The following is a 17,148-nucleotide window of genomic DNA, read 5'->3' on the forward strand; positions in this document are numbered from 1 at the left end:
TTAAGAGATCCAAGTAGTGAAGATAATTTTGTCTCCTTGTGTTGCCCAGGCTGGCCTTGAACTGACAGTCCTGCCTTAGCCTCTTACGTGGAGCAGAGTTCTCTCTCCAGCTTCCCTCTAGGAAGAGCAGCCTTTCCCTAAAACTGCCCAAGACAATGCTGTTGAAACCAGCTGGTCCTTTGGTCTCCATTAGCAAGAGAGCAAACCAAGGTGCAGTGTGAATGTAAACGGAGTGAGGGGTTCAAGAATTTTACCAGACATATTTGACGTGGCTGTTTGGAGCTTGGTCAGCATGTAGATCTCTTGGTTGGTACCGTTGTTTGGGAAGCTGAGAAAGTCCAGCTCCATGTAAAATACCTGTGGTATGAGAAGCAAAGGAGCTGTACTAATTTTCTGGAAAACAGTTCTCTGCTACAGTGATGTTATCTTACAGCTATCCATAAAATGTTACAGATTCAAGATGAAGTCACATCTCTGGAAATAAGTTTATAGATAACCATTAAACCACTGCTTTCACAGGGGTTACCTAAGACCATTAGAAAACACAGGTATTTACATTACGATTCATAACAGTAGCAAAATTACAGTTAGGAAGTAGCAACAAAAATAATTTTATGGTTGGGGGTCACCACAACATGAGGAACTATATTAAAGGGTCACAGCATTAGGAAGGTTGAGAACCACTGACTTAGAGGAAGCATAATGCTAAGAGGACTGGTCATCAACAGTATCTTACATGTCATTTAAAACTTAGATGTTTTAAAAGTCACTGTTACTTGGTTTTGCTGCTTAATACAGTATTTCTGTATCTGTTATGACTGGCCTAAAACAACAAAACCAAAAGCACATACACAAAAGCACACGGTTTGCCCAGATAGAGTATTTAAATTTAAATGACTTAATCCAGCTGTTAAACAAGATTCTGTATACATTTATGAGTGCTCTTGGGGCCTCTGGTTTATTACATGCTTTCGCTGGTGCCAGGACCAAATGAGGGCACCCAGCAGCAGCCACATAAGCCTCCAAAGAGACTCCAGAACCAAAGATGGTACAGCGTGTGTGCTTTCGGAGGGCTTGTAAATGTTTATAAACGAGGCATAGTCATTAGACTAAGAGTTAGTGGTTTGTAAAACCTTCAGTGTGGTAATAAAAGTTTTACAAGAGTGATGGAAACCCAAAAGGCCATGGGAAGCTCTGCTCCGAGACGCTCTTACATAAGTGCCTAGGCCTGGGAAACATGTAAGAGACAATGGCATTTTAAAACCCCAGCAGCTTATGAAGTACGAGTTGTTACCCCACTTGGGTTTGGAGCAAAAAGAACACTTTTTCTTAATAAGTAAGGGAGAGTTTAACCTCTTCCACCTCTGAGTTGTAGCAATTTGTACGGTCAGTTTCCCCGTGAGTGACCTGCTGCCCATAGGGGATTGGAGTGGAGAGCGGAGCAGAAGCATGGCTGCCAGTGTGGCTTCTCAAAGGGTGCTCTGGATATTGTGTGTGATGAGGCTGTGTCTTGTCAGAACTCAGGTACAGGTTTCCTGCAGTGAAATGTGTCCTGACTGTCTGGCCAGATGCAGACACAGAATATGCTGTCTGACAAGTGGGTGGCCCTCCTGTGGCCTGAAATGCCAGCTCATTTGCCTGTTGCATGGCCAAAGGATGCCATCAAGTTTAAGTAAAAAGGTAATTCTAGTCACATGTTTACTGCAAGGTACTTTAACATGTTCTGCCAAGAGGTGCTTCCTTCCGCACCATCCCTTATGCACTTGTACACGGCACATTTGGGGAGATGGCCTGGCCTCTGCCCCAGGCCTCCCAGTGTCTGCCTGGGGAAAGGCATTTTAGCTGCACACCATGTGCCTCTGCTCTCATTGGCCAGGAGACTCAACTGGAAAATGCAGCTGACGCCCAAAGATGAGTGTGCATGCCCTCTCCTGCTCTCCATAGTCAACAGGTACATATGTCTTCCTGACTTAAGACCTGTTTGTCTGTCCCAATTTATCACATGGAAAGTAATCTGTTGCCATACTGTTGGAAACTTCTAACTGGTTACTTTTTATTAAAGTCTGTTAAGTGTACTGTAAAAAAAAAGGGGGGGGCATGAAATATTTGAAAGTACTCACTGATGTTACTAATTGGCAATAGTCATACTCGGTAAATAAACATTAGGATACAAAAAGATAGCTACTATTTTTCCATTTTATTCCTCATCCCTTGCTCATGTGAAAGGCTAGATTCAGAGAACCTGAGTAGGAATGTACATTAGTTAATAAGACCTCAGTTGGCCTATCTCTTTTAACCTACTCACCATAGCCAGCCTGCGACACAAGCTCTGCAGCTCCCCCGATGGGTTTGGTGAATACCCCCATGATTCCTTTCCCCACACCTGAGATGACACCCTTGGCCTTATGTCCTGCGGAAGCCTGGGTCTCGGATGTTTTCTGGAAGTTCTGCATTGGCTGATCAACTATACCAGCAATAGCACCTGAAGTAACAAAAGGTTTCGAGTGAGGACAGAGGCTTAGAATCTTCAGATTATGAAAAACCTCAATCTGGAACTCAGTTTAACCTTGACTGAAAATGAATCCCTTCCCTCATTATAATGTTTTATTCACCAATAATCTATATTAAAGAACATTTACACTAGATGTTTTCTTCAGCAAAACAATACTTAGCTTGGGTTTGGTTCATAAGTCAGGATCTAGAAACTTGAGACTTCTGGAGTGTTGTTTGTGGTAGTACTTTCTCATTGGGACCACCAGCCCACAAATAATGACACAGAGACTTACTAATTATAAAAGCTCCCCCTTAGCTTAGGCTTGTTCCTAACTAGTTCTTATAACTTAACTCACATTTTAATCTACATTCTTCCACATGACTCATTACCTCATCTCCTTACTACCTATCCTGCTTCCTCGCTGTCTGGCTGGGAACTACGCCTTTCTTTTTCCCAGAGTTCTCTCTCTGCCCATAAGTCCCGCCTATATTCTCCTGCCTGGCTATTGGCTGTTCAGCTTTTTATTACACCAGTCACAGCAATACTTCTTCATATAGTGTACAAATATCCCACAACAGTTACCCATGTGCCTTTCTGCAGAAAGAATACATTTTTGGGAGAAAGCATTGCCTCGAGAGCCTGCATAGCCCAATAAACTTAACTGGAAGGTGATCAGCCCCTTTCTGTGCCCCCATTTTTGTGTGTGGGTAGGGAGAGGTGCCTCTGGAGACCACAGGGAGGGGTTAGGTGTTTTCCTCTAGTGCTCTCTGCCTTAGGTTTTAGCTAGGCTGGTTGCCCAGTGAGTGCCCAGGATCTATCTGCTCTGTTGCTGGGGTTATAGTTATGTAGTTATGACCTGCTACTTTACATAAGTGCTGGGAATTTCAACTCAGGTCCTCAGGATTTCACGGCCACCACTCTTAATCACTGGCCCCTCTCTCTACGCCCTTGCCTTAAAACAATGATTTTGTACTAATTCAATATCATCACTTAATATTTACTTAGTAAAAGTAGTCATTGGCAGATGATTTCTGTTATAGCCCATCTATTGAGTGCTTATGAACTGAGCACTGTACAAAGAACTCCACCCGATGAGGTCATTCAATCATCATCATCCTGTGAGTAAGGCCAACAGACACAGAGAAGTTAAGGGATCTTCCCAAGGTCACAAACTGCTGAGTGGTTGGGCCCTGATCTGAGTCCAAGGAGTTTGGGTTATTTGCTCACCCAATTTATCAAACAGGCTCTTCTCTCCTTTTCCATATTGAAAAAACTACGTTCTTTCTCACTTTAGCTGAGGTTTGGTTACACTCTTGACTTCGGAATAGCCATTAAAACACTACTTGCTTGACAAATTGCTGTACAGCTTTACCATTGCAGCCCCCATTTTTTTTTTTTAACTGAGCTTGAAGGTAGTTACAAATGAAAGGCATCCCTCTGCCACTCATTTTTGATCCTCTAAATTCAGGGGTCAGTGATAAGGTCAGGAAGGGCCTCATGGGTCCTGACTTTTCATGATGTAGCAGAGGGCTCCTTATCTCAGGAGAGGTTGCTTTATAATTCCTGACAGCTCTTTGCCTTCAGCTCCAGCCTGGCAGGATTATCGCAAAAATTTCCACAGTCCCTTGGTGGAAATTTTAGTACATGTCAAATCCCATTATTCCAAATGCCACCAATTCAGCGTCTCTTGGGTAAAAGGAGATTTCCAGGTCTCAGTTAATGACCTAATTCCACTGAAACAGAAGACTAGACCAGTTCCTTCAGGTCATATCCAAGGGGACTGTTCTTCACAGGTGCCTGGCCTTTAGGTTTTAACAGACATTTAAGTTTAGGCATTGACAGAGGTGACAGCCTAGGGTAATGCCACCCAAACCTAAGGAAATGATGGACTGAGGAGAGATGACAGCTTCCCGCTGGTCCAGGTTGTCTTGGCTCCTAGGACAGAGCAGCACTCCTATAGGGCCCTGGGTAGTTGGTGCTGTCAGTTAAAGCATCAGATGCTCTCTGCTCCCTGTAAGACCAGGGGGCCACAGTGACATGGTGGGGTGGGGCAGGGAGCAGTGCAGTGAAGACCCAGGGCCTGGAGTCTTTGCTTTGAAACAGGTTTGTAAGAGTGTTTCTTGTAACCCAGCCTGACTTCTAAGTCACTACCGAGGCAAGGATGGCTTTGACTTCCTGATCCTTATGCCTCTACCTATTAGCTAGGATAAATAATTGCAAATACATCACACATTGTTGCCAATGTTCTAGGTGAAAATGCCCTTTCCCAGTGTGGCTTTCATTGTAACTACTGACTCTGAGTTGGGGGTTGGTATTTGCCTCATTTAGGATCTTCCCTCATTTCCCTTTCATGTGCCAGACCTAACCGGGCAAGGGATGTGCCCCTTATAGCTGGTACTATCCACATGGTGCTCACTTCTGTCTGTCTCCTTATGTGTAGACAGGTACCTCAGTGAGACTCCCTTCTGATCTCAGACTTCGTTATACTTAACGAAGACGCCAATTGCAGTGACTTTAATAGATACACTCCTGGGACAGCTAGAAAAGTGGAACCCTGAGCTCCAGGACCAAGTGTTAGATTCCACCAGTTAGAGAAGGAGTTGCCAGGTCACTTGTCTTCAGTGCAGCCCCAGACTCTGCAGCAAGCATCAGCCACCCTTCCTGTAGCCCAGGGGCCATCATGGAGCTCACCCACCACCAGATGCCAAGGACCCCTATTCTGTGCCAGTGATCTGGAGAACAGGCTCTTTAGACATGAATAGCCAGCCCGTAGTTTGTAAATCTAGCTGGAGGGAAGTAGCTGCTTGGGGAGGGCTTTAGGAGGCTTCTCTGTAGGTATGATCCAGCCAAGTCCCACAACTGGTAAGTTATGTACTATCATATATTCTCAAACTGCTCTAAGGCTTTAGGTAGTGGAAACTGATCTCAAGAGTTGTCTGTTGGCAACCAGCCTGGGGAGTGGGCGGCCACATGGAGAGTGCTGTAATGTGATGAAGTGAGTGCAGGAGGGAGGAGTGTGTGGGAGGGGCCTCAGGAAACGAGAACAGCCTTTTCTGTACCCTGAGCTGTAGGAGGCCTGTCCTGAAGAAGCAAGGAACTGTTCGCTGAGTGTTTCCTTCTCTCCTGTGACTTGCTCCAGGGATCAGCGAAGACATTTATTACTAGTCTATTTTGACGGTAGCTTTTCACACAGTGCAATCTGTTGTTGTTCACAACAGGAGTGTAGGCCTAAGCTAGGACACCGTGCTGCTGGGGACCTGCAAGAGAGACAACATGGTGCGGCTGGCATTCCAGCCTGGGGCCAGCTTTTCTCATCAGAACCGATGAGCAAACTAGGACGCAGCTAAACTGGGATCTGTCACTCTGCAAGTCCCAACTAACTGAAAATGGAACTGCTGGTAGCAGGTCTGATGTCCAAGGGTCTCCTTAAGGGGACCTCCTCTGTTGCTCTGGCTCTATCTATTATAGGCCTGTCTTGTGGGGATTCTGAAAGCCCCAGCTCTGCTGCCTCCCCGCCGCCCCCATGTGTGCCAAGATCTCTAGAGGTGAAACTGGGCACGACAGCATCAGTTAGTTAGGCAGCAGTACCCTTGGGGGGTGGGAGAGCCAGGGCTGGGGGGACCTGGAACTGAACAGTGACACGGAAGTGGTCAGCTTTTCCTAGCTAGGCTCCAGGGCACAGAAGCATGTGTGGCAGGTTGGGTAAGTGAAGTGAATTTGGTACATGTAAGCAAAGCCAGTGCCAATTCTGCAGGGCCACCAGTTCCCAAATGTAAAGCTCATGCAAAACCCCGTGGGCCTCAATGACTTGGAGCCACATGGCCTGAAGTAGCTACAGACGTCCTTGGACTTTCAAGTGCTTTATGGCACTCCAGTGTCCCCAAGGAGGCAGGAAAGGGGCACGTTTAGTGGCAATGCATTTTTCCTACCCTGGGACTCTCAGCGGTTCATTCTACTGTCCTGATTGGTTCTAACTGGGAGCCCTGAGAGGAGGCGACTCGGGAGAGAGGCAGGTTCCTGCTGAGTAGTCACACGTTAACACCAAGGCTGTTAAGGTAGATGGCATGTGTGAAGGGACTCTGTCACCCTAAAATGCTCTGTAAATGTATCTCAGTAACTGAGTCTTACAGAAAGAAAAATCTGAGCAGCTAGAGTTCCAGTCCCCACTGTGGTCTTCAATTATTATAGAACAACAGCTCCAACCTGTGCACAGCTCTGAGCTTCACGTGGCAATTTTAAACACTCTGGGGATCAGTTTGAAATGTGACACTGAGGCTTGTTTCCTGTCCTCCTGGCACACAGCTGAGAACCTGGGACCATGCACTGTAGGGCAGCTTGTATATTCTGTGAGACATGGACAGGCCCTTGGACCCTGGAGGACAGGAAGTCACTCCACCAAGCTGGAGCCACTCACCGTAAACTCCGAGGAGTCCAGCAATGTCTGCACCCTCAGGGAGGGGCACTAGTCTGGACTGGAGCTCCTGGGGGCCCAAGCTGGCCAGCGCTAGGGCACTGGTGGTAGGGGTGGGGTGGACACTCGGATCATCCTCAGAGGCAGACAGCACGTAAGTCCACTGCCATTCCCAGCGTGGCAGAGACACTCTGAACACAGCAGAGCTTTCTGCCAGAGGGTAAACTTGAACAGGGGAAGCTGGACAGAGGCAGCTTCCTTGTGGGAAGAGTACAGAATCCGAGGACCAGAAGGGAGTCAAGACCAGCCTTTGACAGCCAGCTCATATCTCTTGGACAGGTGAAGGAGCACTCATGACCAAAGCAAAGGGTGATTCTTAGCTTAAAACAACCCCAAGTCCCCACATAACCACCTTGAGGCCCCCAAGATAACCTTACTGTCATTCCCTCTGGACAGAGTGACTTCATCAGACAGACTTCCCCAAGAACATTCCTGTAGTTGCTCAAATGCTGTTCTGAAGTCAGGACAGTATTCACAATTCCTTTGGTTGTAGAACACCAATTCATGTCTGCCCCAGAAGTGCCCTGTGGCCCCTGCCTGTTCACTATTTCTTATAACTGCATTAATCAGCTCCAGTTTACAAACAAGTCCAGGATTAAAGACCTTAAAACCTTGCCTAAGGTCACTAAGCAAGGACCTGGATAACCTAGCCTGGAGTCCAGGGCCCTGAGGGACACAGTTTTGTCCACTGTGCCTGCCCCCAGGAGTCTTTGGGCTGCAGAATCAATCGAGGAGGCTGCTGATTTACCCACGCTCATCACAGGTCACGGGCTTCCCCTTTCCACACGTTATCAAATGACAGCACCCCACGCCACAAACTGTTACTGCTTCCATAATCTCTAGTAACTTAACCTGTGCTTGGAATGTTTTACCGCTTCCTCCCACAGCCTCAGCCCGCTGTGCTGCTGCAGGGTGAGCAGCTGAGTGGAGACCAGGATAAAGGCGGGAGGAAGCCTTTCAGACTTATCTCTTCCACCCTGTGCTCTGCACCTCATGGTCACTTTGATCTCCACACACTGCACACTCCCTCAGACGTGTGGGAGGCAGGGGGCCAAGCAGTCCAGTTTTAAATTCCTTTGCAAGTGAATAAACAAAGAACACCCTTGAAAATCCCACCCTGCACATTTCCAGCTCTGAAGCTTCCTTTTTATAGATTTTTCCAAAGCAACTTATTTCCAAACACTTGATACTTTGAAATACCCACAGCAATCTTCACCTCTAACTATACTCTCTGGCTGCTTGACAAACAATAGTTGCTTGGAGATGGGCTGATCTGAAATAAAGAAATCGAAGGGGAAGCTGGCTCCTCACTACAGTTTACACGGCATGTGCACACTGCTCAGGCAGCCACGGTGAGGGACAGCGACGGCCGTGGCTGATGGCTACTCACTTCTAGAAGTGCCCAGGGCTGCCCTGTGCAGTTACCCTCTGCCGTGGAGCCCTTACACCAAGCCCATGTTGGGCACTGTGCAGGGGAGTCTCTTCCCCAGACAGTCCTGACAGCCCTGTTCAGGAGCACAACTCTGTGGAACTGGTCCTGTCGCAGCGCTCCACAGACAACTGCAGGCGTTGCAGCAATGTTGGGTCCTGTCTAAGCTCAGCTCTGCCTGTGAAAGGTCATGAACTTCCCAACCACTCCCATGGCCAAGGTACTGTGGCCGTTCTTGGGAGAGTGTGCCGAGCTGAGTCCGATGGACAGGAGCGCCGCAGCCCTTACCGAGCAGGCTGACGCCCAGCCTGGACAGGCCCTGCCGCAGCCCTTACCGAGCAGGCTGATGCCCAGCCTGGACAGGCCCTGCCGCAGCCCTTACCGAGCAGGCTGATGCCCAGCCTGGACAGGCCCTGCCGCAGCCCTTACCGAGCAGGCTGATGCCCAGCCTGGACAGGCCCTGCCGCAGCCCTTACCGAGCAGGCTGATGCCCAGCCTGGACAGGCCCTGCCGCAGCCCTTACCGAGCAGGCTGACGCCCAGCCTGGACAGGCCCTGCCGCAGCCCTTACCGAGCAGGCTGATGCCCAGCCTGGACAGGCCCTGCCGCAGCCCCTCGCCCAGGCTCTCAGGCAGCTGCCGCCGCCACTCCTCCTGCCGACTGTAGTGCTCTTCATCCAGCGAAAGCCGGTCCATATTCCGGGCCAGACTGGTGGCCAAGTTGGTGATGGACGTCAAGGTACCTGAGGGGACAAGAGCACGGGCTGATTTCCTCGTCACAGACATGGTGGACCCGAGGTGGTGGCCCTGGAGGAAGGAGGTGGGAGGAGGAGGAGGGGGAGGAGGGACACCGGCAGACTCGGGTCTTCCCTCGATATGCCCGGTGGGGAGTGACACTCTTCTCTCCCCAGCCTTTAGAGGCAGGAGATGTACCATTTGCACATGGGGGTGCTGGCACTCTCCAGTGGGGCACAGGAAATATTGCTAAGCAGCTGAGAGTTTTACACCCTTCCAATCATTTGTTGAGACCTGGGGAAATACTTCTGAAGTCCTCCATGAGGTACGGTTCTAAAAGGTTAAAATTTACCTGCTCTGCTGTGTGTGTACATTAGTGAGGATTGAACCTCGGCCTTGCTTATGCTAGGTAAGCATTCTACTACTGACCACATCCCCAGCCTACCTGCCTTCCTGAGCTCAGAAAGGTTATGTGTATGCTGCTTAGTTTTAGATAGATTGCCAAGAAATGTTCCCACGTTAGGACTCAAATTATTGTCTTTTTATGAATTCAGTCTTCTCCCTCTCCCTTTGTTCTCTTATGCAAGCTAGATTGGCTTTGAACTTGGGATCTTCCTCAGCAAGCATGACCACACCTGGCCATGACTTCAATCTTAAAAAAGGGAGACATTAAACCCTTACCATTTGGAATTCTGAGGAAATAACAATTTATTACAGGAAACTTAAACGTAGCTTTGGTCATCGAGATGTTGACTGTTGGAAAAGACAACAAAGGCATCAAAGCGACGATTCTGTTTGGTTTTCCTGAGAAAGGCAGCTTCAGTCACGGGCTGAAGAGTTCGAACCTCCACCAAGTGCGTGTGCGTCTCAGTCAGCACAGCCAGAAGGAAAAGGAATGGCATGTTCCATTTCTGCAGCTACCACCTACCTGTGGTCTGAACGCGCGTGCGTGCAGGATGCTAAATTTACCACTGAGGTTCAGCTTAGCAGGTGTTTGTTGTCATATTGTAAACAGAAACAAGAGAACCTCAGAGACGCACGCACGGCAGGAACGAGAAGCCCACCAGGAACACAGCTGTGACCCACTCGTCAGCTCCCAGGCCTCCTGGGATCTGGGGCTGGGGGAGGCTCCCTTTCATTGTCCATGGAATTCGTTTTTATTGCTTTTGCTCTTCTCTTGCCAACCCCCCACCCATAGCCCCATCCTTGCTATGGATCATGGGTTCTCATATTTCAAGCTTAAGTCTTCTTTTGAGCCTTCTAGAGACTTCTATAACCTGCTCACTCATAACAGAGTTATGGTATTGTCTACAGTAAAATGCCTTTTATGGGCAAGAAGGCCTTTGCCCTGTTTTCTCTGCCTCCTGCTGAGAAGAGAAGGGGACTCAGATGGCCCTTGTTAGTTTCCCAGTCACTGCCAACCTGACCAAAATATCAAGCAAACACTGGATGAAATGAAAACATTCTCCTGGTGGGAAGCAGTTAGGCCTCCATGCCTGAGGACCTGTCTGGACCACAAGATGGCACTGTGTATGCAGGGAGCTGGAGTGAAGTTGGCTTAGGAATCAGCTTCCTCACCACAATGTATTCGTGTCCTTAAGAAAGTTGGGACAACTGTATCTACATTTTAAAAATATCATGAGGCAACTAGTGTAGGGTTCCTGATGCTCAGCGGCAGTCATGGACACTTTGAATATTTCTGTATTCATTGCATGGAATGATGGTTGAGCCAGTCCATGTTTTCCCAATGACAGGTTTAAAATCTTCCAGTTTCTGAAACATTTTCATACACTACAGGCAAGCAGTGACTTGTTTAAAACATGAAGCCTTATACACGAGCTTTGCTATAAGCCTGAACACTGGAAAAACCAGACAATGACTGGCAAGGACCTCCCCAGTTACCTTTGGAAATGTGCTTGACAAAGGATGTGGTCCCTCTGGAGACTCCACTCACGAAGGCCCCTGGGCCTCGTGTCAACCCTTCGTATGGAAGCCTGAAGAAGTCCGAGATCCCATTTCCAATGCTTCTCACTAAGCTGGCGGGGCTGCCGAGAATTTCTAGAGACCCCACCACCCAGCCTGCAAGACACAAAGGGAAAGGGTTAGTGAGACCTTGAGTTCAGTGGTTTCAACATGTGTGAAAAGTGGCCTGTTCTCCCTGAAATTCCCTTTCACACTAGAATGGAGGGTGTCATAAGCTGCTTTGGAGCAAAACATGGGAAATAACTCATTCTCTGTGAATTCATAAATGGTGAACTTTCATACTTTATAAATCACAGTGATCCTCTGGCAGCCTTGCAAATGGCTTTAATATGACTTCTGTGTCTAAGCCTCCTGTACTCCTGTAAAGGGAACCATGTGCAGAGAACACCCCCCAGCTCAGGCAGGCGCTCTGGGCTGCAGGTGCTCACAGGCTGGGAAGTTCCAACCTGCCAGGGCAGCGGCGGGGGCGGCAGCAGCAGCAGCAGCAGCAGCAGCAGCAGCAGGAGCTGCCTGATGGGGAGGAGCAGATGCTAAACAGGGTGTTGCAAAAGGGATGCAAACTTTGCCAAGGAGAGAGGAGCTATTTTTAATCTTTCCCAACCCTATCAAGCTGAGCGCTTCTCCTAGAGCGGAGCCACAGTGAACAAATGATTCCCCTTCCACCCTGGCCTCAGTTGTGTAAACATTGGTGACAGGGATGTACTGATTAGGTTAGTGAGAGGGAGTGGTGCTCCCCACCAGGGTCCCAGGAGGGTGGCTTTGCTTTCCTGTTTAAACTCAGGCTTGCCAGGAGCTGGCCTGCTCAGTGGCCTACACAGCCTTCTGCCTTGTGGGAATGAGGCTATGGTGCGGTCCACAGCTGCCTTTCCCCTTCCGCCTGGAGGGAAGGGGACGAGAGGATGGGGGTTGAGGGCTATAAACCCAGAGGACTCCAGGGCCAGGCAAGGACCAGGGTCAAGTGGGGAGAACTCTGCAAAAGCAACTTCCTCCAGGAATCTTCAAGCACCAGCCGGGTACTGTGGCCTTATTATTGGGAAAGCTGTGAGGCCAGGGCCATGTGGGAACGGTTCTCTCTCTCAACATCACGTCTTGGTGACAGAGATGTGCAGTTAAGTCACCAACCCAAGAGGAATCCCAAGTTCCCAGGTCACTATCAAGGCAGGGAGGGAAGGACACCCATAAATTTTGAGCCCTTCTCCCTGGAACATTAGAATGACAAGATGGGGTTCAGTCAAAGTGGGGAGTGGAGGAGCCACATGGGGGTAAGGCATTGATCATGGAATCCTCCAAGCAGCAAGGCCAACAGTGCCATCACCACCTTGCAAATGTACCCTGACCACTGAGCTTCTAGGCTCAGAGCTGTATGGGTATTCACTTGGTGCTGCAGGTTAGCATCTCCACTGAACAGGAAGCAGAGGACACTAAGGCTAAGATTATGTCCGTAAGTCACAGTCTCTGGCTGGTAAGACAGGGAGTAGGGTTTACAATCTCAGCTAGTTTACTTGATCCCTGCTCCCCTCCCCCACAAAAAAGCAGGGTCATATGGAATAAGTCATCCATGAAAGGTACTCTGTGGAGGTTAAAAATTAAAAAAAAAAAAAAATTAAAAAAAAAAGATTTTCCTTAGTCTGGAATGATCACAAAGTTCTATCCGAGGGCTGGTTTAGAAGCACTGGTTTCCCTTGACGTTTGTGTCAGGCAGAGATCTCTCTGACCGCTGCTTCAGATTTGGAAATCTGGGAACACAGAGGGGCCAGCCCAGCCTGGTCTCTTAGTTCCCACCCAGCTACTGGGAGTTCTTTCCTGTTCTTCCTAGATAGGAAGGGTGACGCTGACATTTCCTCTGCTGTGGTCAGTGAGGCCTGCCACCACCAGAGGGCTGTCTATGGAGTGAGATGCAACTCAGTGGCATCTATGCTGGGCAGAGAAGACCAAGTATCTGAGGACACTCTTTGTTGGCTTTCCCCCAAAAGCAAATGAAGTGGTCTCAGCTTCACCAGGCACAGAACCCCACAAGCACCAGAGTCCAGAGATGTCCAGCCCTGATGTACAGAGTGTGTACTCATCAAACTCTTCCGTCCTCCAGCATATGGAAATGGCCTCTGGACTGTGTGTAACGCAAAAGTGGCCTCAAATGTTCTTATGCTGAATTTAAAAATGTTATTACATTTACTTATTTGTGTGGATGTGGGTGTACAAAGGCCACAGTACACTTGTGGAGGCCAGAAGACAATCTGTAATTACGACTCAGTTCTCTCCTTTCACCTTTACCCACTGCGCCAGCCACCGGCCATCTTGCTGGCCTCTTTATTCTGCATATTTATGGGAATAATGTCAAGAACAAAAGTTTAGTTCAACCCACGAAATTCGAGTATTTTCAGGCTATAGTTGGTTGGACTCAAGAATACAAAGGGCCATCTGCATATCTGTGGCTTAGCTGTTTGGAAATTTTGTTGATAACCTTAGTTACATGGCTTAGTCCGAGAGAAAGTAGTCAAGGACCTTGGGGAATTCTCAAGCCCACATTCCTCCCTCTGAGTAGGGTCACTCACTTCTAGTTAGCTGTTATTTATTTTTAAAGCCTCTTCAAATGACTTCACAAACTTCCCTAGAAATGAGGTCAGGGTGTTTTCGACTGTCCCAGCCAGGAGCCTTCTTGAGCCCAACGGGTGAATGCAGACCCAAGTGAGATGGATACAACCTGCTTCCTCCCAGCCAGCCCACACCCTCTCTCTACAGGAATGCTGGTCCGTTATCCTTAGCTCTGTCAGCCGCCCTCACTGGGACCTTTCTCTTCCCCACTCCTCCAAAGGCTGTTTTCTTCAGACAATATTCAGACTGACCACTGAGTTTTAGTGACAATATTTTCAACAGCTTTAAAATGGCTTTGGTATTAGAATTTCTTTCCTGCTATATACCGAGATTGACATAATCACAGGATTTTAGAGTGAATTAGAAAAAAGGCCAAGAGAATGTTCACATGAGACTCCCCTAGTAAAACGAGGCAGTCAGCTCAGCACAAAGGCTCCAGAGGCCATGACTACTTGGGCACAGGTGGGGTTTGTACTCCGTCTTCCTAGCTTAGTGCCGGCTCTGACTGCAGGAAGCCTCCCTCCTTCCTCGGCCTTGAGCAGAGCTGTTACAAGCCAAGCTCCCAGAAGGCTAAGTGTCTGGGGTAGTTTGCAGATATACACATCTATTCAATTTGAAGTATTATGGATCATTTTAAATTGACTCCTTGGCAATGGAGGGATGTTATCTTCACTACTGTGCAAACTATCCAGACACCGGTCAGTCAGGCCAGCGGCCAGGAGTTGCCACTTTCCCTGGTAGGGCAGTCAGGACGGCCCTATTCGCTACGTGGTTCACTATGGGGGAATTCAGTCTTACGCATGGAGCATGATTACTGGCCTCTCTCTCATCGACGGTAATACAGTCCCTTGCTGCCACAGTCTAATTGGTCTATGGTGGTTCATTCACAAGCACAAGGTCACGAGGATGGAAGGACAGCAGCTCTTACGCTCGTCACTTACAGGAAGTCGGTCTTCAGGTTCTTTACTGGAGAAGACGTAACAAAGCCAAGTGTGGATACTGCTCTTGACATGAGTGCTAATGACCCTGAGGACCAGGCTATCAACCTGGACCTGTCTAAGAGTGACCCTGAGTCAGAAACACAGCTGTCAAGGGGTTGAGATCCCAGGGAACCACTTCTCATCTTCAGCACACAGTACTCCCCACGGGAAATTCTGCCCTCACAGCAGACACCCCCGCAGGCTCTTCCAGCCAGATGGGAAACAGAAGCCTTACCTCTCCCCTTGACACCGAGTTTAAAGCACCCCACAGCCTGCAGCAGACCATCTGCCTGCCACCAAGCAGAGGGTAGGAAGGGCCATTCTTCTCTGGAAGAGTCTGTGGAGAGCAGAGGCACCAACGGCCTTCCCTGTGCCCTGTCTAGACAGGCAGTGACTGCTGGGGATGCACAGGGCTCTCTGTACATGCTTCTCACCTACACGATCAGGAATGAAGGCGACTGGCCACCTAGAGCTGGACATCTTTTAGGTCAGGAGTTGAGGGCCCAGGCTCACTTTCCTGGCTGCACTAGTGTACTGAGACAGTCTTGTGCCTACAAGGTACTAAAAACGTGTTTGCTACATTTAACTAATCTATGTTATGTAAAAGCTAAACTACTACAGCTACAAAGGCTTGAGAGTCTGTTAAGTGCCAAGCAAAATGCCAGGCTTGACATACTTCGGCTGATCTCAGGATCTTAAAATCCACTTTACAGATGAAGACGCAGACTGAGGGAGGTGTGAAGTCACCCAAGGCTTACACTGCCACAGTTCACACCTAGCTCTGTTAGATGTGTAGCCTGCATGCCTCACCTCTTCCCTGCTCTCCCTTGCACTGTCAAGCAGACAGAGCCCTCCACCCCAGTGTGCCGTTTCTGTCTGGGTGCGAGCCCACCACAGACCCTTCCCTTGCATCCTCACCTGCTCTGAAAAGAGCCCCAGCAGCATAGTGCATGGCCAGTGCGTGCACCAGCTGCCTCGCCGTAGTGAACACTGGTCCTCTTTCAAACACAGAGAAGGACAGAGGGGTGTGGTCGGAGGCTATGTACAGCTTGAGAGAAGCATGGATGCTGACAAGCAGGCTCACTGGCTGGATGACGAGCTTCCGCAACTTCACGGGGTTCACCAAGGCCCTGGCATGCTGTCTCACCTGCAGGGGCAGCACCTGCCTCCCTGCAGAGAGCTGTGCATGGCGACCAGCCACCCTGCTGTGAGGAAGGTAGGTATCGAACAAAGTTTTGATGTAGTATACAAAGGTGTCCTCCACATAGAGCCTTGCTGGTTTCAGTTCAAAAGAGAACTCGCTGACATCAAAGAGGAAGTCTGTCCCCTCAGATCCAGTGAGGTGGAGTTTGATGAAGCAGTTCTCCTTGTACCCCTCCAAGTCTTTGGTGGAGAGCAGGAGACTCTGCACTCTGGCGTACTGGGCTGGTGTAGTTTTCTCTCCCTGGCAGACCAAGACAGCGAAGTGGAAATTGGACTTGTTGTAAAGCTGGTTGTCCAGCTGCAGGTCCCCGAAGTAGACTTCCACACTGAAAAGCTGGAGGAGGGTGGAGGGGGGCTCTTCCCCTGGGAGGACACCAGGCACAGGACATACATGGAGAAAAATGTTGTCCAGAGTGAGCCTTAGAAGTTCAGTTGACGCCTCGTGGTGTGTGAGATCGTCAGATACTGCCAGGCTCAAGCGGGTGATGAACATTTTAAAAGTAGTAGTCTTCTGCAGCGCTCTAGAGGAAGGGCAAAGCTCGTTAGAATCTCTGCTGTCTTTTTTAAGGACAGTGCCTCACCGAGGACCCCATGTTGGGACAGATTGTCATAAAAGACAAGTAAGAACTCAACTTTCGGTGCATGTCTGGACAGAGGCAGCTATGCTGGAAGATGATTGGGGAAACGTCCCCATTAGGACTATTACAAGCTCTTGTCACGTTTTTATATGTGTTTTCTCTCATCAACACTAGATTCCTTTTTTTACTCCAAATTCCTCATTTTTATGTACTAATTCTCTGTTATGATGATCATGGCAGAAAGAAAAATAAACAACACTTCTTATGTTAAAAAAGATAAGCTGAGCAAGAAGAAAATTCAGCTTAGTACGTACCTACAACCACTGTGTGCAAGTATGTTCTGCCAGCCCTGCACCCACTTCTAGAGCTGAAGAGTCCCTGGCCAGGTCTATGCCCTCTTTGGGGCACTTCAGTACCACCCCCACCCCAACTCACCTGCTCAAAGCCATGACTCTGGAGTGCCACGTGCCCCACATTCCCTTCCTCTGCAATACTGCCAGTACACGAACATGCTGTCTTCCTCTTCTGAGCAGACAAAACCCTATTCCAACCTCACTTCTTCTCTACCTACTTCCCAGTTCTCCAATCCTCTTTAGTAAAAACTAAAGCATTCCCACACATGCCATCTCGGACCCTTCCCTTTCTTTTTCTCTGAAGCTTGCTGCAAGCAGGCTTATGCTCCCCA

General features: G+C 48.8%; 1 protein-coding gene across 1 annotated transcript in view; it reads right to left on the reverse strand.

The window, feature by feature from the left end:
- Vps13b (vacuolar protein sorting 13 homolog B) overlaps positions 1–17,148 on the reverse strand; it is a 601,468-nt gene that overhangs the window by 4,147 nt on the left and 580,173 nt on the right. The window contains exons 56-60 of the mRNA XM_059247261.1: positions 15,601–16,406; positions 11,030–11,206; positions 8,965–9,135; positions 2,306–2,482; positions 255–357 (exon numbers count right to left, since the gene is read on the reverse strand). Of these exons, the coding sequence (XP_059103244.1) occupies positions 255–357; positions 2,306–2,482; positions 8,965–9,135; positions 11,030–11,206; positions 15,601–16,406 (1,434 nt within the window). The remainder of the gene's footprint in view (positions 1–254; positions 358–2,305; positions 2,483–8,964; positions 9,136–11,029; positions 11,207–15,600; positions 16,407–17,148) is intronic.

The sequence above is a fragment of the Peromyscus eremicus genome, chromosome 20, assembly GCF_949786415.1.
Source record: "Peromyscus eremicus chromosome 20, PerEre_H2_v1, whole genome shotgun sequence".
Taxonomy (NCBI): Eukaryota; Metazoa; Chordata; class Mammalia; order Rodentia; family Cricetidae; genus Peromyscus; species Peromyscus eremicus.